The sequence below is a fragment of the Charadrius vociferus genome, unplaced genomic scaffold, assembly GCF_000708025.1.
Source record: "Charadrius vociferus isolate BGI_N301 unplaced genomic scaffold, ASM70802v2 scaffold21, whole genome shotgun sequence".
In the NCBI taxonomy this organism is placed as follows: Eukaryota; Metazoa; Chordata; class Aves; order Charadriiformes; family Charadriidae; genus Charadrius; species Charadrius vociferus.
Genome location: NW_009646850.1, coordinates 1,338,716 through 1,363,552, shown reverse-complemented (window position 1 = coordinate 1,363,552; position 24,837 = coordinate 1,338,716). Strand labels below are relative to the sequence as shown.

The 24,837-nt window shown below is 38.2% G+C and overlaps 1 protein-coding gene across 1 annotated transcript in view; it reads right to left on the bottom strand.

Moving 5' to 3' along the window:
* Positions 1–348: 348 nt before the first annotated feature.
* SMARCA5 (SWI/SNF related, matrix associated, actin dependent regulator of chromatin, subfamily a, member 5) overlaps positions 349–24,837 on the bottom strand; it is a 27,018-nt gene continuing 2,529 nt past the window's right edge. The window contains exons 2-24 of the mRNA XM_009894177.1: positions 22,578–22,652; positions 19,540–19,706; positions 18,720–18,820; positions 17,952–18,052; positions 15,859–16,038; positions 14,256–14,411; positions 14,021–14,152; positions 13,095–13,163; positions 12,469–12,578; positions 11,970–12,196; positions 10,109–10,230; positions 9,868–10,020; positions 8,481–8,613; positions 7,598–7,746; positions 7,254–7,373; positions 6,912–7,022; positions 6,219–6,332; positions 5,909–6,031; positions 4,541–4,673; positions 3,421–3,539; positions 2,248–2,460; positions 1,685–1,795; positions 349–646 (exon numbers count right to left, since the gene is read on the bottom strand). Coding sequence (XP_009892479.1) covers positions 581–646; positions 1,685–1,795; positions 2,248–2,460; positions 3,421–3,539; positions 4,541–4,673; positions 5,909–6,031; positions 6,219–6,332; positions 6,912–7,022; positions 7,254–7,373; positions 7,598–7,746; positions 8,481–8,613; positions 9,868–10,020; positions 10,109–10,230; positions 11,970–12,196; positions 12,469–12,578; positions 13,095–13,163; positions 14,021–14,152; positions 14,256–14,411; positions 15,859–16,038; positions 17,952–18,052; positions 18,720–18,820; positions 19,540–19,706; positions 22,578–22,652 — 2,985 coding nt within the window. The 3' untranslated portion in view covers positions 349–580. The remainder of the gene's footprint in view (positions 647–1,684; positions 1,796–2,247; positions 2,461–3,420; positions 3,540–4,540; positions 4,674–5,908; positions 6,032–6,218; positions 6,333–6,911; positions 7,023–7,253; positions 7,374–7,597; positions 7,747–8,480; positions 8,614–9,867; positions 10,021–10,108; positions 10,231–11,969; positions 12,197–12,468; positions 12,579–13,094; positions 13,164–14,020; positions 14,153–14,255; positions 14,412–15,858; positions 16,039–17,951; positions 18,053–18,719; positions 18,821–19,539; positions 19,707–22,577; positions 22,653–24,837) is intronic.

Here is a 24,837-nt window from a genome sequence, read left to right as displayed (position 1 = left end):
ATTTGAAGCAGAAAAATATCATTTTGGGTTCCAATCTGTATCTATGTTGGTCATTAGCTCTTGAGGTAAATACCTGCCCTTTCCACTAACGTCAAAGAACAGAGTGCATTTGTGCTTTAAAAAATGAAGTTCAAGAAAGGTAAGGTCAGAGCCACAGAATCTCCAGAAATAGGGTTTGACTGGTGGTGGTGGCTTGTAAAAATAAAAGAGAACTAACTAGTTCTAACAATCATAACAGAAGTGTTCACAACACCCACAGATGAAAAAAAAAACCACCGGGGGACGACTAAATAAATAGTTATTCAAGTGCAAACATTGATGGAAAAAAAAGTCACGTGAAGCTTTATATTAATAAATGAAGACTATTTATTACTTCAAGTGTTAATGGTAAAAAAAATTCAGCACAGCTGTTGCATTTAAAAAAGTGAAACTACATTAAGTACTATGTTTCTAGTTCAGTAAACAGATGAACCCGATGTCCTTTAATGACATAATAGTTGAGCATTATACAGTACATCTTATGAAGACCCGTAAATTAAAGAACTACTTTTTAAATTTAGTGATTACAAAAATTCTGCATTCACAGCTTTAGCTTCTTTTTTCTTCCACGACCATCAGGAGTACCATCCATTTTGCGCTTCTGTGCCTGTAAGGTAAGTTTTTTAAGAAGTTATTGTGATACAAAAAGATTGTAAGCAAGCACTACATTTTAAGTCAAAGCAGGTAGAGATGATTTACACCTCAGCAGCTTTAAAAGGTGATAAATTGCAAATGTTGTAAAAGGGCAAATAGGCACATCCTCCCCGGGATGGCCATTGGTTTGTATTCTTCCAATTCTGGAAGAGTATGATTTCATAGAGGTAAAAAGTGTACAGAAGCAAATAAGGATGCTGTAAAGCTTCCTATTTATGAAATGGTATTTTTAAATATTCTGTGAACAGTTCTAAGAAACTTATAAACACCAGTCCTAACTTTACTGATTTCTGCCCATCTGCAAAGTAAGTTGTGCTTCTAAGTTTTTGATACGACAGCTCTAGGCAATGACAACTTGAACCAACAAATCTAGGCAAGAAAATGGGGAAAGCTGATATTTCCTTTACAAAACAGGCCTGCGTATTTAGCAATACTTTGAATTCAGTCAGCAAAGAGAGCAGTCAAGCGCGTGTTCTGGTTTCCCAGATCTAGCTCAAGAAGTCCCTTTCATGACGAACCCTCCATACAAGGAAAGTGGTGGCAGGCAGCACAGTCGACACAGGAACATGAGTAAACAGATCTGCAGCACTCTCAAAGTGCGATGAATGGTCTGCGTCGCCTATGTAAACCTCAGTGGTAAATATATAATTTCTTTAGGGATAAAAATTAATCAAAATGCCAAATAAACCTCTGGTTGATTTTACCAGGATAAACCTATAGAGCATACCAACTCAGTGATCCAAACATAACATGTTTATCTGCTCCCAAAACATGTAAGCTACAATTTAGAACCTAAACTCATTTTATCTTCTTTGCCATCCCCAACTGTATGAGCTGAATGAGAGCATGAACTTTTAAGTGGCTCTATAACCCTATGAGGTTTTTTGTTGTTGTTTTTAAATAACTTTAGATGTCGCTTGTCCTAGACAATTAGAAAAGAACCCTGTCTTCAAATGGGCTTTTCCGCAAGAAATGCCTTCTTAAATCTTACCGAAGATGGTTTTGGTCCACGCTTCTTCTTTTCTGCCTTTTCCTTTTCTTCCAGTTCCATGTTTTCTCTTTCAATCAGGGTGATTAAAGTATTGCATCTCCTTTGCAGCTCCTAAATTGCACAACATATTCACTCACTACACTGGGCAGCCACTTAATGTAAAAATCATATTAGAATATTAGAAATGCCTTTAAGTACGTAAGTTTTTTGCTGGATCTTGGCAGAGTGAATTAAATATTTATTTTTTTTTAATAGTTACTGGCTGGCTTCACAGGAATGGATTTGATCACAGATGTTTGCTTTTTAAAACCTGTTTGTATTTAACTCAAATTCATGTTGGTTTTGAAAATGGTACCTTGGAATTTTTAATTTCTCCTCCCATAAGACTTTTTAGTTTACTGCATTGGCCATCCACTACGGTTGTTGGAAAGTCTATAAAAATTTAATGTATTGTAGACATGCACATACGTCAGTATTTTAGAAGCTACTCCAGTAGCCTGGTGTAGGTCAAGGGTGTTGTCACAGGCACTCGTGAACAAAAAGCCAAACAGATTAATACATACCATTGCCGTTCTGGACTTGAGAAACCAGTCAAATCTGAATTGCGGGGAGTTTCGGATACACTGTCTTAATTCATCATAGACGTTTTCTTTATCAAATCCGAGTTTGTGAAGCATACAGATTAGAAAGCGATCCTCCTCTTCAGTGTAATTCTTCCCTTTATTGGTACCATACGATATTCTTAGCTGGTGGAAAGGGGCTTTGTATCTGCCAATCTAAACAAAACAAATAAGACCATATAAAACTAAGAAATAGTTCAGAATCAGCATGGAACTGTTTTTATATGAAAGCAATGCATCACATGAAGACAGGCAGATGAACAACGCAAAGTTAGAAAACTAGATCTTTTATGATCTCTGGTGCTAAAGAAGGAAGCGTGGGTTCTAGATGGTGCGTTTACCAACTCCATCTAAACTGGTAAATTCTGGTTTAGACAACAGACAGCTTTGTCTGTGATCTTTCGATTAACAGCAGACTTCTGACGTGACGCTGCATTTGAAAACAGTCAGGATCTGCTAGGCTTCAAATGGCAACGATCTTTTTAACATACAGGAATGGTCAAACCCAGAGTAACGAGGTACATGAGACTGTAGCACATGGTGCAGCTGCATTCTGGTTAACTGAGTCAGACACCGTTCTTCCCCTGACTTCCCCAGAAGAGATAACTAACTAGTCAAACCTGAGGTAGGGGGAAAATTCTGATACGTTGTCTTAATTTACTACAAATCCATTCATTACCAAGCTCTGGTTGGTGAAACATAGATGAGGACAAAAGTCTCCTCTGCTTGGTAAGTCTTCCCTTTTTAAGTGCTCTAAATGTATACATCACATTTTCAGTTACATGGATCCAAAAGAAATTCTGCGTCTTCAAGAAGCATGTAGTTAGCGGGAGAGTGTTATACGGCACTATGAACTCTTTGTCCTGTGATAAAGATGATTGTTACAAACAACAGGTTGGGCCATACCTAAAGGGACCATCACAGCTGTCAGCCAGGACAGCACTTCCATAGAATGGAAAAGCTACAGGAAGCAACTGCTGAGGGATATGCAAAAGAGGGAAATACCATGCCGAACATGTTGTCTTCATCCATTAGTAACACTGGCTAGACAGCGAGTCCTGCATCTCACCTCACCCGCACAGGGAATAAAAGAAGCAAGAAACACAGCAAAGATACCTTTGTATCAAGTGCTTTTTTTATGCTGATTCGTCTCTGAATTCTGGCTTCTCCTCTTTCTATCTGAGCCATGATCTTCTCTATGTCTTGGAGTTCATTGCATCTTTCCCAGAACACAGCTAAGAAACGAACAATTGGTTAGTTTCTTATCATGCATTTTAAAAGTTAGGGGGTTTGTACATTAACAAAAAGATGTTACTTACTTTTATCAGAACTTACTGCTGTATAAAAATAGGCATGCCTTTACCTGATAAGGAACCTTCTCTTCCCGATATTGTGTGTTGCAGTATTACAAATGCTATTTTGAAGGGGGTAGATAGAGGAGCCCTCAGTTTAAATGAGGTGCCATACAGGCCAGAAAGTTTGTTGTTAGCCAAGCTCCTTCTCAAAGAAAAAAGCTTCTTAACATGGAAACCGATATAACGGCAATACATTTTTACAGACGGAAGCGGGAGGGTAACTGCACAGCAAAATCAAGAGCAAGCGTCTAAAAGATGATTAAGTTTTTCATACAAGGGTTTTTTTAAAGAAGTTTTCACATCTGTAAACTGCGATATACCTTTAGGAATTTAGCCCTAGGACCTTGCAGCTGCACTATAGTAGAAAACAGTTCTGAGACATCGGAGGTAAGTAGCCAAGTGGACTTAGGTTACAAAAACCAATGACCATTACACATGTAGTCACAAAATTTTTACTGTATCCCGCTCTTGATGAGGATGAGGTAGTAAAAGGGGTAAAGACTCAAGAAAACAACTGGTTAGTGAATACAAGGAAAAGTGAAACCTCTGTAGCTTCAGCACTGCTTCTCAGCATTTCCTTTTGCAAAAATTAACAAGAATTGAAGACAGCACTATCCAGTTAGAGCAGATTTAGGATATATTAAAGTGGATCAATAACAGTTTATATGCACACTTTAGTACAGCTTTAATTATGCAGCGGCTAAACACGGTAAAACCTAGATCGGTAGATCCCAAACCCATCAGTACAATTCTACCCTGGCTTCAAGAACCAGGTAAGACATTCTCAGAAGTAAGGTGTTACCATGTTCATAGGCAGTTCTAACCAGCAAAGCAGCATTTGATACAGACTCACAGAGGTGACTACTTAACGAGTCAGTTACCTGAATACTCAATGACTTCTTCTGGGGTTTTTCCTTCTACTTCTCGTGCTATATTTTCTATGTCATCACGGCCCCACTTCTCATTAGCTTTGATGAACTGGTTAAAATCTCTCTTGTTCCAGTTAGTGAATCCCTTTATAGCAATCAAAAGGAAACATTGCACAGAAGGTTAGGACGTGTGTCTCTCCAAATTTGTTTCAAGCGATTTCTTTAAAATGGCCTGTAACACTTCCATCATTCCAACAATATTAAACCTTGGCTTTCTCTGCAGTTTAATGTTAGTAGACAAACTGTTTTTATACTGCAGTTGCTGTAGCCTCTCCATCTAAATACTGCATAGCAATTAGCACCCATTCTCTACCGGCTCATTTTGGATAAGAGTCTTCAGCTCATAAATTAATGCTCCTGACCAATATTCTCTGAGAGAGAGCATGGGATCACTTTTTAAGAAACCCCCCTCAAGTGAAGCAATAGTCTCTAAGATGGTTTTGTTTTGTCAAAAAGGCCCACCAAGTGCCTCAGAGGTGCCATCACCCATTTTCCCTGGTCACTCTCCCTCAGAAGGTCTAAAGCTATCTGGTGATGACACTTGTGATATGCCAAAATTGTCAGCTGCTGAAATAGGCGAATTTCGTATTAGCAATACATTTTATACAGCTGGCAGTAAAACATTCTGCCAGCCACGTTATGATTTAGCCACGGCTTCTCTTGATTGTACTGTTGTAGTTTTTAGTAGTGACCTGGTCCAGTGCCTTACTACTCAAGCAAGAGGTCTTCTCCTCTAATTCCACCACGCCCCCCAAAATACATCATGAAAATATAATACCCAAACAAGGCATAACAGGCAGTAACCTGTTTTAAGTGATTTAAACATACATGCTACCTCATTATACACCCACTCAGCTCATATCCTCTTTAAGAGCGGGACACTATCCGCTACCAGGCAGTTTAAGAACACTGACTGTTCACCCTGCAGGATTCACTTCCACAGGAGAGTGATGGGTTGACAGAGATATGCTTTAAATGATGTGGAAAACAGCACATGCAGCTCTGCAGCTAGTCTGCAAAGTCCCACAGCTGAGGAAAGATGTTACAGCGTGCAGTCAATGCAAGCCTGGGAAGCCGGACTCTGACACTGGGCTAGTTCTTACTCTTCAGGATTAAAATGCACACACAACATAGATCAGATTCAGTAGACCCCGACTACACTAATCCAGTGCACGTTCTTCAAAGGTATCCAGCTGATGCTAAACCTCTTTTCAGTCAGAACCAACTATGGCATGTGTGATTCGATGACCAAGAAGTGTTCCCATAACACTGTAAAACACAAAGCAGGCTTTGGCCGATTCGCTAAAGACCCAACTGTACCTGGGTTAGAAGCTTCTCTTTTTCTTCAAGTTCCTCATCATTAAGAGGTTCAGCCTCATCAATCTTAAGCTGTTCTTCCTTTTGTGCTTGGGCTGCATTTGGCAAATCAGGATTACGAGGTACCTGAAAGGTTTTGCGTTTTGTAAAATTTGATTAATTTTTCACAGATAATTGCTAATTGTTACTTCTCTGTTAATATAGCCTCATCATTTGTTCAGCTCAACATGATTTTTCTTTCATTTAAGTAAGTGTGAAAAGAAGGACAAGTACATAGTCTCCTGACATTGCAATGTGTGAATTCTTCTATTACCTTGTACCCAATTGTCTTTCTGTAGTAAAGAATCTCTTTTTCCAATAGTTCAAACAGGCGTGGAGGAAAGAACTGGAAGTCCTGTACATTTGGCTGTTTTGGAGGCCGTGGTGCCTGAAATACATACAAAGTTTGCATTTGACTCCCTTTCACATCTATAATCTGTTTGCTTGTAATAACTGATTTCAGTTTACGAGAAAAAAAAAAAGGTTTTATTGTTACACAAATGCACTGTCTTAATTAAGAAAAAAAAAAGCCAGAGACAATTACAAAGATGAAGCATTCTAAAAGTGAAAGACCTGTCAGAAAAGGGGAGAGGGTCTGTTGGGAGGAGGAGGAGGCAGCTGGGGAAAGAGTCACACATACATCCCCTTCAACAAAGTTCAGGTGTTCTGAGCAGCAATAAGGAAATATTCCACAGGTAAGGAAAATCCACAGCTGCTTAAATAAAAATAAAGTAAGAGACACCTTGGTCTCACCCTCCTGACATCTTACAAGTTTCATCCTGCTCTTACATTTTTCTCACAGAAGTTTCTCTTAAGTCCTGTGGATTTTTCTAAATTTAAATTGCCTCCTCAATTTATAAAAGTGAATAGAGCAGTTTTTATGGATAAAGACCAACTTCTCGCTTTCAGCTTTAACTGTTTATCATGCACATTTCAACACTTTATTTCTTTAATTTAGTCAACTCACCTTGGGTGCTTTAGGCTCACTGACTCGAAGCGCCTCTCTGAAGTAAGCATCCACAGCATAATTGGCTTTTCTTTCTCGTTTAGGTGGTTCAATCCACTCCGTAAATGCCATCTATAAAAACAAATCCCACCACGCCAAAAAATATTAGACTAAGCCTTGCAAAACATTCAGACCAGCTGCGAGTTTTGTGTAAGACTAGGTTTACATCTACTTTGTCAAATAAGTAATAAAACTTATAAACTATTTTCATGCATTATATTGTATTTTAACCGATACTACTTAAATAAATATGGTTCAATCACACAACTTAGCACTTTCCCCCAAAAGAAACTTAAACATTACCTTCTGTTTTTCTCTGTAGTCTTCCCCTTCAAAATTATACACACTGGACTCCGTATCCATTGTGAAATTCCTAAGTGAGCTTTCACCCATCTTTGAAAGTTTTTCATTCATTTCCGCAGTCTTGGAAGAAGAGTAGCAATTTTGAAAGGTACTTCATTATAAAACATCTCATTTACAGCAGCAGAAAACCCAAACAATTGACCAATTGATCGATATGAAAACCATCAACATCGAAAAACCTGTTCTCTCCAACTTACAATCAAGTTATCATCTAGGGCTATACTATCTTACCATCATATTTAAGTCTATAGGTGGGCTCCTGCATTTTTAAAGCTTTATCTCACCTTCTTTGCACCTCTTTCCAAAATGTGATCAATATCTTCATCTGTAATCTCACTCTCTTTCGAGGCAAACACATGCGTTGCTCCATGTCTAATCATTTGCAGCATTTCATCCTTCCCAAGTTTATTCAGGTTTTGATCCACCAGTCTTCCTGAAGCGAAAAGTAATGGGAGGACAGCAGCTGACTAAACAGTTTACATTACAGAAGGAGCAATACATGATTCTTTCCCCCCTTACATCTGCAAGTTAAAGCTACATCCTTTTCTTTCAGTGAAGGAAATTCCAAATGGGTGGGGAAAAAAGAAAAAAAAGAGGAAAAAGCCCAAAAGAAGTCAGCAAAATCTATCCAGGGACCACTTATATTTCCTTAATTATACATGAACTGTGTTCAACAAACATAATTTTGGATGCAAGGTCTTCCGTATAAGCTTTGTTAAGCTGTATGTTTTCACAATGTCCACACTACACTTATTGACTCATTTTTTCAGAAATAAAGTTACCGATTCCAATCAAGTCAACCAAGAAGGCTACATTGTCATCGCTTTTCCCCATCTATTAAAAAAAGGCACCACACTCATTTCTACAGGTCAAAGGAATAGTTGAGCGCTTTAGCAGAAGGAAAAAAAAGTCTGACTATCTCCACTTACACATATGTATCACTAGGGAGGTAATAAAAAAGTTTGTGAGAAAAAGCCTTCCCCTACAGTAAAATAAATTTTCAAGTGGCTCAGGCCTTTAAAGGCACTCTAGCTATCTTCAGAGTTCAGCTGAGGCAAAAGCAACATTCCCATTAATTCTTACTAGCTGATTTTGCCAGTACACAAACTGTGGCAAAAAGAAGGGAATCTCATCATCTATACGACCAAATTGCCTTCCTATACTCGCCTTGCTGAATGACTATGGAATCGAGCCGGAGTTTCATTTCTGCACGTTCCACTATTCTTTCTTCCACTGTGTTGTCTGTGATAAACCTGAACACTCGAACAGTCTTTGTCTGGCCAATTCTGTGTGCTCGATCCTAGGCAAAAAAAAAAAAAAGTAACAAAAAAATTCAGTACTTGGTTTCCAGCATGACTATATAATTAGTCTTCATTTTTTCATTAGTTTCAACGTACTAATTTACAAAACAGACTAGCACAGGTTAGTTAAATCTTTACAGACATCCAGTTAACATGACTACCCATGACAGCAAATTCTTATCTGCATTGCAGGTTTTGGGGTGGGTTTTTTTTCAATATCAACAATGGCTATGTCTCTAGATGTCAAACCTAAAAAAATAGCGTTTGGGGTGGTTTTTTGTTAAATCAAGCAGGGCAGAAGACTGAATGCTTCTGACCTTATGTAACCTTCTGTAAAATCAAAGTATTTAAGAACTTATCTCTGTACTGACCAAAAGCTACCTTTCTCAAAATTGTTCACTTGTGCCATGAATATGTCAAGAAAAATACAAGGCACCACCTCACCTGACTGGCAAATCATTAACCACTGTGAGAATTAGTATTCTGACCATACATCTTTAGTGGTAGCTGGAACTGTCTCACTTTACCTTCCAGACACCGATTCCATCATTATGTCAAACTGATTTTTGCTAGACTACTCGAGAACTTATAGCTTAACTGAAATAATTAAAAATAAATTTCCAAGATTTGTCACTGAAAGACCTCATTCGTCAAAAAACACTGGTAGTTTTAAAAAAGCTTTTCTTTTTCTTATGTGGTCAGTAGTGGTCTTGACACTACTCCTGAGGTTGCAGATGCATGCAAATCTACTGCCAAAAAAAAGAAGAATTAAAGATGGTTGCTAAAAGGAGCTTGCTTACTTATCACCACCATAAAAGAAAGTTTTGAAAAGTTTAATTCAGCTTTTCTTTGTCTCACTTCCAAGGTATCAGAGAACACACTGTAAACACATTCACCTCTACTCCCCACACACGTAAAGCTTTATCGTTTTGGGATTAACATATACCACGCTAGATTTTTTTTTTTTTTGAACAAAATAGGCTATTCTCACTAAATACTGCTAAGAGTACTGTAGCATATACTCAGCATTTCCCACTGCATAAATCATTGTATACCCCAACTGTGACTAAAAGTTCCACACAGTGGAAGCTGCACTGGAACTGAAAATCAGTCTTAAAAGTACTTGCGCCTGTCCTAAACCAAGAAAAATACCAGTTTATTTTGGAAATACTGTATCTTGCCACACACACATTTCTAGGAAAGTTCTGTGAGAAAGAAGAAAAAAGAACCGTAAGTTCCATCTGGATTCTTACCATAGCTTGTAGATCTACTTGTGGATTCCAGTCTGAATCATACAGAATTACAACGTCAGCAGTAGCCAAATTGATTCCAAGACCGCCTGCCCGTGTACTCAGCATGAACACAAATTTTGAGCTACCAGGTTCGTTATATGCATTAATAGATGCCTAAATAAATAAAAGCAACATATCAGTTGAACCAAGTGTTTCACGCGTACTATTTTTATTTAACTGAAATACTTAAAATTTTAAATACCTGTCTCTCGTCATGTGGTGTTTGTCCATCCAGTCTACAATATTCATAATTTCGCCACATACAGTAATCTTCCAAGATGTCTAGCACTCTGGTCATCTGACTGAAGATTAAGACTCTCGAACCTGTTTAGGTAAAAAGCTTCCTTATGTTTTCACCAGAACTCAAGATTTACCAAACTCTGCAAGTCTGCATTACCAGAAAGGGAAGGAGAGCGGTACCATGTACTAAGAAAAAAACCAATTAGAATTTCAGAACCCAACATATAATGTTGGGCTGCAGCCCCTGGCAGCACCGCAGCTGTGTGGGGCTTACCTGCCTACCAGGGTTAAACCACAGCACCTTTTTTTGGTGCCCAATGTGGGGCTTGAAGGGTTCCAAATAAGGAGAGATGTGACTGGAGGGTGCTAGACCGAATTCATAGCCACTCATTAGCAGGCTCCTGTGCTTGCCGTGGGGCTTGCTCGCCTTACTCTATATTAGGGTATAGTTAGTGGCTGCCTTTTTGCTCTTGTTTTCTGTTGTACTCCTTATCAAAATGTTCCCAGTCACAACAGAGTAAGATGATTAACACAAATATAAAAACATCAAGGAGTATAAAGAAATAAATTTTGAAGTATTTGGTTTGGACTTAAGATGGCTAAAAATAAAGTAAGTTCATTAAGACAACCTCCAAAAAATGTAAATGTACAGTAATTTATGCATATACACATAACCATTTCCAAGCTAGTTGAGGGATTTAAGCAAAACATAGAATATTACAAAGCTTCCACCCCCTCTGATATTCTCCTAGTATGATTTTTTTTATCCTTTGGACTCAAGGTCTAATAATGACCTCTCTTTTGTTTAAGATGATGACTTGATTTCAGGCCAGGCCAATTTTCATTACCATATCTCAACAAGAAGCCTCATAGCAGAAAGAAACCAAGATTAAAAAAAGCACAGTAATCACTAAATTACTCTTTTGTAGTCTTACAATGACACATATCACCACAGCTGCTGAATGATACCTGGATACGAAGTACAGGTTACTTTTATATTACGTAATGCTGAGGTTTGGACTTGGTTTTATTTTTCTGCAACTTATTCCCAGTCATGAACTTCCCTCCACTCCTTTAGCCAAGTTACTTCACTAAGCATACTCATTAAAATAAGTAAAAATAAATAAATAATAATAAAAAAGTCAACTAAAAAAAATAAAATAAGTAAAAAACTTATTCCAGAATCAAAAATTCTGTGACAAGTTTTACAGTAATGTATTTATTCCAGAGCTCTGTCCCTACTATCAAATAACTTTAAAATAACTGAGTGTTCCCCCATGTTTGTGTGCCTTAAAGAATTCACTGAAAAAACTCAGGTGCTGCTCAAAACCATATCCAGCAGGAAAGACCAACATGTCACAAAGGACTTGACTTTAACCCTATGTGAAGACTTTGAATCTGAAATGGTACTTCACGGCAAATCAAAGGAGTGGCTAAACCACCACATGATTATGTTTCAAACGGCTAATAATGCTAAGAAAGAAAACCTAAAGCCCAGACCAACCGATGTTTCTGTGATCTCAATTTAGCCGGGGAAAAAAAAAAAACAACACACAAAAAAAACCCACCCAAAACCCAAAACAGTTCACCACCACAAAAAGCCATAACAGACTCCAGTTATTCATGAAAGCACAAAGGCACTTCACAAATTGTTTTTGTATCGTCTGTTTAAGATACAGTGCTTGACAAGCTGGCATCATGCTAGAAACCAACAATAATCCTCACTGAAATATGCTGGTTTTTGCTCAGGATATACGGAAACATTAAGACTTCCATTTTTATCGCTGAACCAAACACCTCTCAAACGAGGAGGAGACGCATACCTTGCTCTTTCAACTTAGGTAGTAATTTGTCCAATACTACCATTTTGCCACTGTTGGTGACCAAATGCATATCTGTTGTGTAAGGTGGACCGGGTTCTGCTCCATCAAAGAGATATGGATGATTGCAGCATTTTCGCAGCTGCATGAGGATATTCAACAGTCTCATTTTGTCCAGCTTCCCAGCTGAATTCAATATATCTATATCCTTCATTAAGATTCGTGTATACCTACATCAAAGAAAGAAAAAAATTTTGTGATTCTAAAACAAAGCTGGCCTTTCTTTAAATAGTAAGTACAGTCAAAAGCTCCCCCTCCCCCTCACTTAATCAGGTAACTCTCCCTGATATGCATGTTTTTGTCATCACAAAAGTGTCACAAGGAAATATGTATGAGTTGGGAGTACACCGGAAGGAATTAAATCAAGTTCCAGACAATAACCAAATCACAAGCAGCACGTTCCTTCTGAGCCTTAAGCACAGCAGTCAAGTACGTGAATTACCATTCTCGTTGCATTTTGCTGAGACCCACATAAATTTTAACCTCCTTCTTTGGAGGCAAGCTTTTCTCCACATCAGCCTTAATGCGACGTAAAAGGAATGGTCGTAGCACCTGAAAGAGATTGCATCATTAAACATATTTTGGAAACTGAAATACTGAACAGGACAACAGACAAAAGCAGTGCAGATGTTCTCTAACATAAATGCTCAAACACCTATTATCAGATCATCTGAAAAAGCAATCTATATAGACATGTAATTATACATGGGAATATACATGTCCTGTCTTTGGAAGATTCAGAAACGATGCAAACGATCATCTTTCAGATGGTTCTATGCCCCTTGATTCTTTTTTAATTTTGCTTGGCTCTTGTCTCTTTATAGCCAGTATTTTTAATGCAAGCATTTCAAAATCCTGAAAGCCAGAACTTTTGACCCTTCTCTACTCTCCAAAACCATTTCCTTTTCAAGAAACAGATCGTATTCTGAGCTTCACCGACCTATTCTGAAAGTCCAGTATAGTTTCCGGAATAATCTATTTTATCCTAATATTCTGTCACAAGAAGCATTAGAAGAATTATTTAGAACCTAGCTTAGGTAAACTTGGACAAAAAGCATAAAGACTTACCATATGGAGACGTTCCACCAACTTTTGATCCCCTAGACAGTTGTTTGTATCAAACCATGAATCAAAGTCCTGTATCAACAAAATCATTGTTACATAAGAGGTTTCCTTGCAAGGTGCAATGTCATTACAACTCAACTAGTTCTCTTATGTAGGCAGTAAGTAAAAGAACTAATTTCCCTCTTTGGTCTATTTTTATGGAAAGGTCCATAAAACAGCATATTTAAAAAAAAAAAACAAAAAAACAAAAAAAACCCAAAAAACAAACAACAAAACCCACAAACCTTCCATACCATTGGAAGGAGAAAAAAGAAAAAAAAAAGTCAATACGTGAGTCCTTTTCTGTTGAAAATGATTCACGTATATCACTCCATTAGACAAAGTCCATCTGGAAGAAGTACACTACTGCAGTATTTGATGAAAAATGAAAAGCAAAAAGTAAAATTTTGGTGTAATGCACCACAAGACTTCCCTTTCTACAGATGTTACGCTCCCAGTTCATCAAAACAGTTAAGCACACGCTTCACTTTGTGAAGTCTATTGCTCATTATATAATATCTCCCAACTCACAGGAAAGAAGCCTTAGGTAAACAATAAGGTAACTTGTAGTTAAATGTAAGAACAAAGGTAGTTTAGGCATCACAATTTTTAAATTGTGATTTTTAAACTATTTTGAAATGCAGTAGATATCATCTTCACATTGTGATTTTAAATAACTCCCATCTGCTAAGCTCACAACAGCCCTTAAAAATGGCCAAGCTGAAAAAAACAGTCTACCCTACTATACTTCACAATTCTGGAAACATTTCCAACTGTCAACCTATTGTTATCAGTAACTAATACTCCTAACTATACATATTCAGGTCTATTTTCAAATCTGGAAAATCAGCGAAGTTCATTCAATTTGATTAGCAGAAATGAAGACTTACTTCAGAAGAGTTAAAGACGTCTGGCAAAAGGAAGTTAAGAAGTGCCCAGAGTTCATGTAAGTTGTTCTGAAGTGGAGTTCCAGTTAACAGCAGCCGATTTGTAGTCTTGAATTCCCTCACAATTTCTGATAACTGAAGGACATCGAGACATGAGCAAATATAAAAATTTTGCTAGTCCCCACACCACCACCTAATAACCCACACCAATCTCTCTTTCAGTGGAAGTATAAATTACCTTGGATTTTTCATTTTTAATCCTGTGAGCTTCATCTATAACTAGATATCTCCAGTTAAACTTTTTGAATACTGACTTCTCTTTGATAAGCATTTCATACGATGTTACGCAGACATCCCATTCTCCCGGCAACAACACATCTCTGACAAAGGCAGCCTAGACAGCAAGGTGACAGTTAGTTACTGAAGCTTTGTCAAATCTAAAACAAAAAGAACACGCTACCGCTGTTAAAATTTTAAAAAAATGTTGCTACTAATTTAGAAAGAAAAGATAAAATTAGTTACAGAGGCAATATAACACAGAACCATTGTAAAGCTTGACATTTTTGTCAGTGCTGAAGCTGCTAAAACCCTTGGGGCAGAGCAGAGAAGGGATTTCAGCTCTAACTTCTGGCTTTGAAAACAGCAGATGACTGCCTACACACATGAAGTTTTCAATAGCTGAACTAGAAGATCAGGACTCAAAATTAGTTTGCTGTAGGTTTGCTTTGGCTTTTTTAAGTTTAGAAAACGGTAGGTTTTGACTATGAAAAATAATCCCAAGTGCAGCTTTATTTGGCTAACTCAACAATTTCTAGAACGCTGACATCCGAGGTTAAAAGCAGACACAGTAATTAGCCAGAATTCAATATACAGAGATGTAGAAATGTCAAGAACTTAACTCATATAAGCAAGAGATATACTGAAGAAATAGTAAGTACTTTTGGATTCAAAAAAGATGCATGAAAAAAATCACAAGATATCAGACTTGGACCAATAACCTCCAGAACTATTTAAAGTTTCATCGATATTTTTGTATTTCTAACCCAACAAACTCTGAAAATAGAGCTAAATGCCCTTAGAATAAAAATAACTGCTGACAAAAGCAGAAGTTTAATGGCACCAGTAATAACTCTTCCTTCCATAAATAAATGGGTAACTCCAGTTGACAAAGAGGCGCCATCATATTCCATGTTTTTAGGTTTTCTTTGCCGCACTAAAAAAAGTATCAATAACTGATATTGAAGTAACTTTTTAAAAAAAGAGAATTATTAAAATAGTAAGGCCATAAGAGGCTGAACAATATTTTCTTTCAATTGACAAAATTCAAGCGAAGGTAAGATCCATTTGCATACCACTTTTAACAACCAACCCACCTTGCCCCCACCAGCCCTAAGCTGACAACTGTTTTCAGAAAAGTTCCTTAGTGACAGACCCTATAATCCTCTTAAGAACTGCTGTTACAGCCAACACAATGTACTGTACTACACAGAGCAGAAAACAAATTACTTTTTTACAGATTTATATATTCCTACAAATGACAGCACTTTATATGAAACGCTTTATTTTCCTATTTTAAGATTCATCAGGTTTTGTTGGCCTACCTGGTGTATTGCCTTCACAAAAGGAGAGAGAAAACCTTGGGTCAAGAAATTATGAGCGTAAAGTGATGAAGCAATAGCTGGGCAACAAACGTGTAAATTCTAAGCTGGTTGTATTTTAAGGAGGTCTTAGTGTTTAACCACTACAAACCCATGTAACATCCTTCCCTATCAACAAAAGATAAAGGACAGCACGATCACATGCTGGATTTCCAGAGGAAGAACCACCACATCAAAACTTACTCGCTGGTCTTTGTCACCTATCAAACAAACTGCTCGAAGTGTAGGTACCCATCTCTTGAATTCATTCATCCAGTTATGTAGAGTGGACTTGGGAACTAACACCATATGAGGACCAGGAATATTTCTGTAGTGTTTCATATACCCAAGAAGAGAAATTGTTTGCAGTGTCTTCCCAAGACCCTGTAAGAGACGTTAACGTGTCAGAAAAAAAAATCTCTCAGGAAACACCTTTAAAAACCACAACAGTGAGCTCTGAGTACAATATGGAAGACACAGCAGCCTGAACAAATGAGTGAGATATACTAAAGACAGTGCTACTCACAAAAGGCATCAAAATCTTGGTTAGGAAAAGCTTGTATGGCTTCCCACATGGAATAAAAAAACACAGTACGAGTAACATTTTCAAACCTTAGATTATAAAGTTAGAATTTTGCCTTACCTTTCAAGTAAGACACACTCTTAGAAGTGCAAGAAAACATTATTTAATAAAATTTTGTTTTGTAGACCAGGGTGTACTCAGATTATTTATTTAGAGGTCAATGAACTTCACAAACTGGACATATGCATTCTCTTAAACTTGAAATAATGTGACTAAATTAAGAACTCTGTAAGGAAGCTTTTACAGGCCATGACATGATGTCACTTCTTGTGAGAAGAAAGCCAAACATAAAAGTAACAGCTGCATATGTCAAAGAAGAAAACAAATACTGAGCTTCTTTAGAAGTACTTTTAGTGTCCTGCTCTTTATTCAACAGAAATATTTAAAACCTTGTGTCTTCAGCATAAAATTTTAATTAAAACAAAATTGAGAAAGACATGCAAAACCCAGTTCTTATCACTTAAATAATTTAAAAAAAAAAAAAAATGACTCAAACATATGGGATTTAAAACACCCAAAACCATCAGTGCAAGTTATTTTTGCTTCTAAAATTCAAGTCTTTGTCTTCAAAATAACCACATTCCACCTGGTGTAAGATGTGGAAAAGTGTTTACAAGCTGTATGAAAGGCACTAATAAGTTCAGAAGGATTAAAAATTAAGATTTAATCAAAAAATATTTAATAGTAAATATTTAAACCCCTCAACTCAAGATGGATTTTGGAATACCACAAATCCAAGGACTTAGAAAGTTTCCCAGTCATTTTTGTTAAAACAAGCCTGCTCCACTTACAAGTGTATTGAGCAAAAAGAAAATTTCCTCTATACATAAACACGTATGTTGAAGAAAATCCTTGATCTATTTCAAAATTAAACATGTTACTAAACAGTAATTTAAATTCATTTGTCTCTAATTTATCTTGAAGTAGTTTATTACACAGAGAAGAAATTACCAGAAGGTATAAGAAATGCAATATACTGAAATATAATTAGATTTTTGTTTTCCTTATCTGCTTCTTATGAAAAACAGATACAACTAAAATCACTTAAAGGACAAAAACGTATCTGCTTGTCTAGCTACTACAGTTTCTTCTGCATTCATCCCTTGTTTTTCAGGGAAAAAGAATAAAAACAAAAGCAAAAGCTACTATGGCCAGTGCTGACCGAAATGTCCACGGTCATGGTGTGAAAGAAATTTTAACACAGCTCTCTAAGCTACATCATTTTTCCCAGAAAATTTCCCACTAGTGTAGCTCTTGCTGCTGAGATCAGTCCACCTAGGACACTCATATCCTGCTATCTGCATTTTATTCTAACAACAGGAAGTGTTCCCGCATTTGCTGCTCTTTTCATACATGACACACTCTTAGGGCAGCTTGAGAATACCATAACAAAATAGCTGCAATTTAGAGGGAAAAAAAAATAGAGGATATATCATTCTCTAGAATAATTCCCCTCCACCAAGCTTTATTTTTCTGAAGTTTGACGGTTTCTCTTTTTATATGTCTATTTCTAAAACTGCCTGCACAGTTCATTTAAATTAAGATACCTCTGACCCTTTTAACATTAGTGACTTAAAACATGCTAGAAAAATAGGATTTGGCAACTTACATATTGCATTTTGTGCTATTAAAAAATCCACATATATAGCTGAACTAAAATTGTATTGTATTGCATGTGTTCGCAAGTCCCCAGATACATGGGCTATGTGCATACCATTTCATCCGCCAGGATGCCATTGATGCCATTTTCATACAAAGAGATGAGCCAGTTCAATCCTCGAACCTGATAATCACGCAGCTTTCCCCATTTAACATCTAAAAGACATGAAAGAATAGACTAAAAGATCTGTAAAAACTCGTCAAAGCATTTCACCATCCCTTGCCTGCTAATTCACACTGATTAGCTAAGCTACAGAAGAAAAGCAAGTAGTGAGCTTCATGCAGTAAACTCCCAAGGACAATGCAGATTGGAGACAGCAATATGTTAATTTTGTTTCTGCAAGGTGCTCCAACAGCTTTGTTTTCTGCAAGAACCCAAAATATGTAGAAATTCTAACTCCATCACCATCCCCCAAATCAGAACACAGTTGAATGTTAAAACAACCGAATACTGAATTTTCTGTTAAATGAACTGGAAGCTGTTAGGTACTTTAAACTGCATCAGAAGATAGGTTACGGATGTAAAATTTGTAAGATGACAGATTTAAAAACAGCTAGCTCTTTTCTAGTTACGAAGGTATAGGAACTGGATTTCTAAAGGACAAGACTCACTGGACTACCTTTCTAGCCTGGCTGAAAATAAACAGTCCCTCGCTAATACATTCTGTCCCATTAGACTAGTGCTGGACTTTTTTTCCTCCTTCTCTTCCCCAGAATTAATTCATTGTCCTTGGGAAGGATGTAAATAATCTTCATTTTAAATAATATTTTGAAGGAAAAGAACAAGGTGAGGTGGGAAGCGAACAAAAAAGAGGAAACACACATGATGGAGATTCTTCAAATCGAGTGCAGACATTAGTTGTCTTGGAGCTTTCTGTTAACAGCTCCTCATCTTCTTCCTGCTCTGTTCTACGATGGCGGTAGCTGAAAAAGTGCAAGAAAGGAAGTTAGTTTCTGGCTAAACTGAAAAGACATGAAAACGTTCCAAAATTAAATCTAACATCATTGCAGTACAGAATGCAAACACCCAAGGAAGCTCCTAGCAAGATTCTTCAAAAACAGCTGAAAAGCTGTTTTTAACTCTTGAGAACCACTAGCTTCTTAATAGGATAAGATGACCACATTGTTACCAGCCTCAAATATTAGAGCAAAGTGACTAGAAAGGGATAAATTGCCGTGCATCAGTACTGGCCTTTAACTACAAGACAGAGAACAGCTCTGTATGTAAGAGTTCTGGAACACCTGCCAAACGCTCAATGTACTTAGCCATATAACTGCAATGAAAGCAATCCGAATTTCTAGACTTCTGATTTTCAAGCTGCCTATAAGATGCAGTATACCGATGTTCTCTGCGAACTCTTACAACTTACAGCCACAAATGGTCTACTTTTCTTCTCCCGCTTTTCTTCATGCTAGAATACTTTAAATCATGATAGTGCTTTACCACCAACACAAAATTCTTTTAACTCCTAGAATTCTTAAAGAACCCTCAACTTGCAGGCGGCCAGTTGAAAAAAATCACAATTATACAGCATAAAACACACACCAAAACAGGACAAAAGACTAGCAAGTTTAACTTACGCTTCTAAAGTACAATAAAATCCATAATTACAGTACAAGCTGGCCTACATGTCATCACTCACTCGCCAACTGACAGTAAATTCTGTTTTTCATCCTTCTTTATTCGTGGACGTCCAGGCTTCATTTTCAAAGGTGAAGTTGGAGTTTTCTGAGCAGCAGGCTGAATGAAATGAGCGAACAGCTCAGTCTGCTTCAACAGATACTCAAATCTGTTTGCTCTGTCTGTTTGCTGTTGACAAAAAAAATTAAGTGGAACAAGTGTGAGACATTACAGTATGAATTCATTCAAAAGAAAAAGCTAACAAATGCTTTTTAAACAACATAGATTCGTATTTCTTTATATACATACCTACAATAAGACAGAAGAGAGGATTAACGTCAACAGTATAACTGTTAGTGACAGATTCAATATTCTTTCATTGGGTCAAGGCTAGCCTTTGCTACGCCGTATGATCAAAGTTGCAAGACAGACCTGCGCTAAGACTGCAATCTGACTTTGGCACAAAGATTGCGTAAGTGTCACCAGACATGGTCACAATCCCCTTAAGAACCATCTCCTATCAAAAACGATAGTCCCACTCCCAGAAATTTAGCGCCACCCAGCATGCACAGGATTCTTCAGTGAACTCGTTCCTCTCACCAACCTGGCAACAACTACTTTCTACTGCATTAGTTTCCTGCCTGCGCAGTGAGATACACCACCTCACTGTGGTGTCAGATAAGCAAAAGAGCTGGCATGGAAGGGGGTGGAGGGGGCAGAAGAGCCCATAGTTAGAAGCCAGAACACCTATTTCAGCAGCAGAGACCTCTTAGATATGCTCAGCGTAACTCGTCTGACTGCCCCCTTTGATATGAGTCGCCGTTTCTGCTGTGCAAAAACGATTACAGGGGACAATATTAGCATCTAAAAGGTTCAGCTCCTTTGAGACAAGTTTCATTTGGAATCCATACGCCTTCCCAAGGCCACATCAAGACATCAGAACAGGTAATCAAGGCAGAAACCAGTTCCAAGCTTAAGAGCAACCACTCTGACATTCTGCCAGCTGCCACAACATAACCTGGTATTTAGCAACTTGCACAGTTACAGGAAGTCAGTTTTCTTAGTAAAAAGGAACACATGTTCCAGACTTCTGCAACAGTAATGCCAGCTCTGTGAGTGTTCTCTTTAAATAAAGCAAGCAGTTCCTGCACTATGTAAAAGACAGGAAGACAAGGGGTTAGAGAAGAAAGAGACCAAGAAAGAGATCCTGTATGTACCACAGAAGAGTCAAACTCCCTCTTAACTACTGTTCAAGCTTGATCGACACAGCTACAATTCACATCCACTGAATTAAAGTTTTCCTGTCCATTCTTCATAGGTTTGTGAGGTTTTTTGTTTACTTTACAACAATTTCTGAAGTTTAAACTAGGTAAGATCTTACTACTATCCAAATTGCTGATCCTTATTTTTAAGTACTTGTTTCACTGGCTGTGCAAAAGAGAAGTAGAAGAGATACAACGTGCATTGCAAAAGTTTCCTCATTCGAAAATTTTAGTGAGGAATCTTCTGTGAGTTTTCGCACTGCACACACACATCCGCACAACTCATCTTCATTGTGCTTAAAGACATTCCTTTTAAGAGACTAACAAACATCTGTATCTTTTAGACAGGACACAGACAAGAACAGGCTGTACTCTACAACCCTGAGCTATGCTACCAACAGAGGAACTTTTCCTGTTTTCTTTTCCAGTGCGTCTTCTGACTAGTGGAACAGTAAAATACAATCCCCCTTGTAATCGTGCCTGTCTAGATACTAGAAGAGACAACTCCAAGTTCACTTCCTTCAGTTTGCCAGGAAGTAGCAAAGAAATTAGCAGAAGATGACGGGGTTATTTTCAGTGGCAAGAAGAAACACCACAGGAAGCAGCAAATTATGAGAATCAGTTTCACTTTCCTATGAAGAAATTCCACGTGCGGTCACAGACACTGGAATTACGAACAGGAAGAAAGGAAAACAAGGAGGAACAGAGAAAGGAAATGCAACGAGATGGTGAGGAGTGGACGGCTCCATCTCTCATGTTCAGGATACTATAAAAACTAAAACAATAAGGAAAATAGTAAGTTTTCTCATATCTAACCCACAAATCACAGAATCACCCATCTTCAAAAGCTCAAGGACTCTAACTAGAGCTTCACAAAGAAGAAGTTAAATTTTAGACAAAGCTAACAAAATCCCTTTCAGTCTAGACAAAGTAAAAGGGTTGAAAAGACGGCCAAGATGTTCAGTCAGCGCTTGTCCTAAACAGCAAACCCTTCCTTGACGTCCTGTAAATTTTAAAAGCTTTCATTTACTTTGACCCGTAAACTGTACTGTTTGAAACAACCTGTCTATTTTGAAGTCTTCCTACTAAAGCGTATTTCAACTGAAAATGAATGCAGTGCCTACTCAAAGCCTTATGCCAAACCTTTCTTTTTACTGTTCAAGCCCTTTTCCTACAAAGGACTGCAACTCCTGCTGTTCAAAAGTAAGTTCGGAAACATTTTCCTGTATTCAACAGCGATATAAAAAAGATCCTAGACTTCAACTGATTTCTTACATTGAGAAAGTAAGGTAGCAGCTATTTAAATACTTGTGGACACTTTCCTAGAGGATCTTTCCATTTCTGACTGAGAAAGTGAATACCCAACTCTTCTTAATCCCCCTTCCGTACAGGAAGGACAACTCTACAGATAACTTCAAAAGCAACTTGACAACTTTTTATTACATTTTTTTCCTCTAAGACATTTGAATATTTCCCATTATATCATTCTTCTAAATCTAGAGCACCTCAAAGCTGCTAGGACTATACTTCCCAGAAACAACACATTAACAGTTATTCCCACAAATGATTGCCATAGAAATGGAGAAACAGTAGAGAACCAGTCAACAAAATTCTAAAAAGAAGGGTCTCAGGGTTTTTTCCTGCGTATTTTTTGGTTTCAAGTTACTTAAATATTTTTTAATACTACACAAAGTTTTATAAATCCAGTTAAGAGATTTCAAACAAGCAGAAAAATGAGTCTATTTTAAGCAACTGCCTAAGTACTGGATAGCCGTACACTGTCCCAAAAAATACATACCATTTTCTCTTCGTATGTAGGATCTGCTTCCTGGATCTCTTTTTGTTTTCCTGGTGATGCATCATCAAAAGATTCCTGAGATGAAAAAGAATTAGAAAAAAAATTATTTTCTGAACAAGGGAAGATAGCCATGTAAAGAAGAATAAGCTTGTTTCAAATTAGTATCTATCTGCATCAGATGGCACAGCCATCTTTTGCTGCTTTGATATAGTCAGCTTTCTATTACTTACTATAAAATTACCTGGAGATGGATCAAAGATCCCTGCCATAGGGTGAGGGACAGAGCTAGATCTCTGTAATCTGATTGAGCTCCATTATTAAAGAATCACATCAATATGAATGAGAGAGACAGCTGTGGTCCAGGAGCTCGGCATGCCGCTTCTACGGTGCTGAGCCAAAACCCTCCTAAAGCTGGCTCTGAAGAGTACTGTGAAAGAACTAGCTCCGGTCCCGAAGCAAGCGTAGTTTGAAGGGTTTTTTTTCCTTTTTCCAGATTACCCAAATCCCTCATCATTCTGCATCAAGGGAACAAGTCTAAATGAGAACCTGGACCACAGTTTTGTCCTGCAAGGAGATTAGGAAAAAAACTGCATTTCCCCCCCTATTTAGTTTACTAAATCAAATAATTGTTATTACCAGTCCCACTACTAACAGAAAAACAAGTCGGTTGGGAGGGGACAGTCCTCTCTCATCCCCTTCCTGCCAAATCCTTGACACACTGCCTTCAATTATTTTTCAGATCGGGGCTTTTTTATCCCTGTCTCTCCTGTTGTTAGGTTAACTCCTTCCTCATTACCTCCCACGTGTCATTTAATCTTCTGTTCTTAAAACCAAAAACAATGGGATGATCATTCCCTGGTAAACCAGTAAAACAGTATATTGCAAAATAATTCTTGAAAGGGTGAGAAAAGGAAAAAAAAGAGATGCCTTCAAAATCATTATTAACTATCTGTTTAATTGAGCCACATAAGAATAGAGCTAAATTCAGTCTTTACTGGCCAATGTAGAACAAAGGAACAGGAAAGTAAGAAACAATCTGAAACAAAGGCAGGCAAAACACAGGATGTTTGTGGGCGGGTCTTTCCTCACTAAACTCCAGCAGGTAAGGCAAGCAGAAACAGAAGAATCCTACCACAAATATTTCATTCACCAGTCAAAATATGAAGCACTGGGCATAAAAAGTTATGGCTAAAGATCTTCTACACTCATACCCAAATCTTCTTACTCATCTCCCACTGGATTTAGCCAACACACACCTACCAATGAGCACAAGCATAGGGCCGTTCAAACTTCTGTACGAAATTCACATTTCTCCTGAAACGCCTAACACGCCAAAAGCAGAAACGCAGCAGCGCGCCACCTGATCTCGTCACGTGTGATAAAGATGACAAAACCTCACAATTTAGCTGGAGAGCAAGAAAAGCAGTCTGTCAGATGATCAGGACTACCAAGAAGCTATTTCAACTGAAACGTCATTTTACGCAAGGTAGTTCCTTTTCGCGTGGGGAAGGGATTAACTTGGCAAGCGCAGAGAGAGCCCTCGCACACAGGCACTGCAAGAGCACACGTCTCACAGCCTCCATGCGCTTAGCCCCGGCCCGGAATTGCCCTATTTTTACAGGTCCTAGCAGGACTTATTACCCACAGTGCTTTGGCTACTTGCTAATCCGAAAAATATCCCATTTGCAAATTTATTTAGATCAAGTAGGTTGGACTGTACAGCATGACTCAGAGTACAAAACAGCCGGCGCTGAAAGCAGGACCAACCAGTTTCCTCATATCGTTAAAGAAACAATGCTTCGATAAAAATTGCATCTCCAGGCGATCACTCAAACCCCTTGAAATTTCTAGAATAAGCACCTGCTGCCAGGAAAAAAAAACCTCCAACAACCCCCCACCCCGGAAAAAAAAAAAAAAAAAAAAGTTTTGAGCGGCTTTAGAAGAGAGAAAAGGTTACTGCTTTTTACAACGTGGACACGCTCGTCGCTGAAGCAGGAAGCACAAACGATGGGAAGGCTTTCCCAGGGAGGGAGGAGAGGAGAAAAAGGCCACTTGCGAGGAGCGGGTAACGAGCCCAGCGGGATCTCTGCGCTTTGAGCGCTATACGTGTGCGGAGGTGGGGGGGCGGACGGGGGACGACGGTGGGCCCCGTTCCCGAGCGAGGGGAGGCGCGGGGGGGCTCCCCCTGCCCGCCCGTCACCCCGCTTCGAAGAAGATAAATAAATGAAGGGACCCGGCGGCGAGGCCTCCTCTTGTCCCC